Source organism: Eimeria tenella, genomic scaffold (assembly GCF_000499545.2).
Source record: "Eimeria tenella Houghton genomic scaffold, Eth_scaff2925, whole genome shotgun sequence".
Classification (NCBI taxonomy): domain Eukaryota; phylum Apicomplexa; class Conoidasida; order Eucoccidiorida; family Eimeriidae; genus Eimeria; species Eimeria tenella.
Window position 1 is genome coordinate 570 of NW_013542802.1, and position 641 is coordinate 1,210.

Below are 641 nucleotides of genomic sequence, written 5' to 3' on the forward strand. Positions count from 1 at the left end.
CCCGGGGCCCCCTGAACCCTCAGTTTTGGCTTTAAGGAGGGGGGGGGCACTGGCAGTGCCCTTTGTGCTTCCCATTGGGGGGCCCCCCACCTTTGGAGGGGCCTCGGGGCCCCAGGGGCCCCTCCAGGGCCCCTCTTGTCCCGGCCCAAGAGGCCTTTGGCTCTCTCCTGGCTTTTCGGCAGCAGCTAGTGGGGCGGGTTTGTCCCTCATATCGGGCTTTGCCAGGTCCAACAGCTGCTGCTGCTGCTGCTGCTGCTGCGCCTGGCCCCGGTCTTGCTGCTGCTTGAGCAGCAGCCTGCGCGCAGCTGCAGCAGCCGTCTCCGCTGGCTGCAGCAGCAGCTCTTGGGTCGGGGGCAGCAAAAGGGGGCCCCCGGGGGCCCCGAAGTTCTGCTGCTGCTGGGCAAAGGGCAGCAGCAAAGAGGCCCACAGCGGCTGGCCGCAGCAGCGCAGCTCAGGCCCCCGCAGCTGCTGCTGCTGCTTCCCCAAAAGGCCCTTTAGGCGGAGGCCTCCTGCTGCTCTCTGCAGCCATTGCAAAAGGGCCCTTCTGCGGCTGTCTCCGAAGACCAGCAGCTGGGCCCTGCGCTCTCGCGGCTGCGGACGCCCGCAGCAGCTGCTGCTGCAGCAGCTGCTGCTGCAGCAGC

At 68.6% G+C, this 641-nt stretch overlaps 1 protein-coding gene across 1 annotated transcript in view; it reads right to left on the reverse strand.

Moving 5' to 3' along the window:
* ETH_00034090 (uncharacterized protein) overlaps nt 1-641 on the reverse strand; it is a gene marked incomplete at both ends in the record, with an annotated part of 2,004 nt that overhangs the window by 233 nt on the left and 1,130 nt on the right. The window contains one exon of the mRNA XM_013375635.1: nt 51-519. Coding sequence (XP_013231089.1) covers nt 51-519 — 469 coding nt within the window. The remainder of the gene's footprint in view (nt 1-50; nt 520-641) is intronic.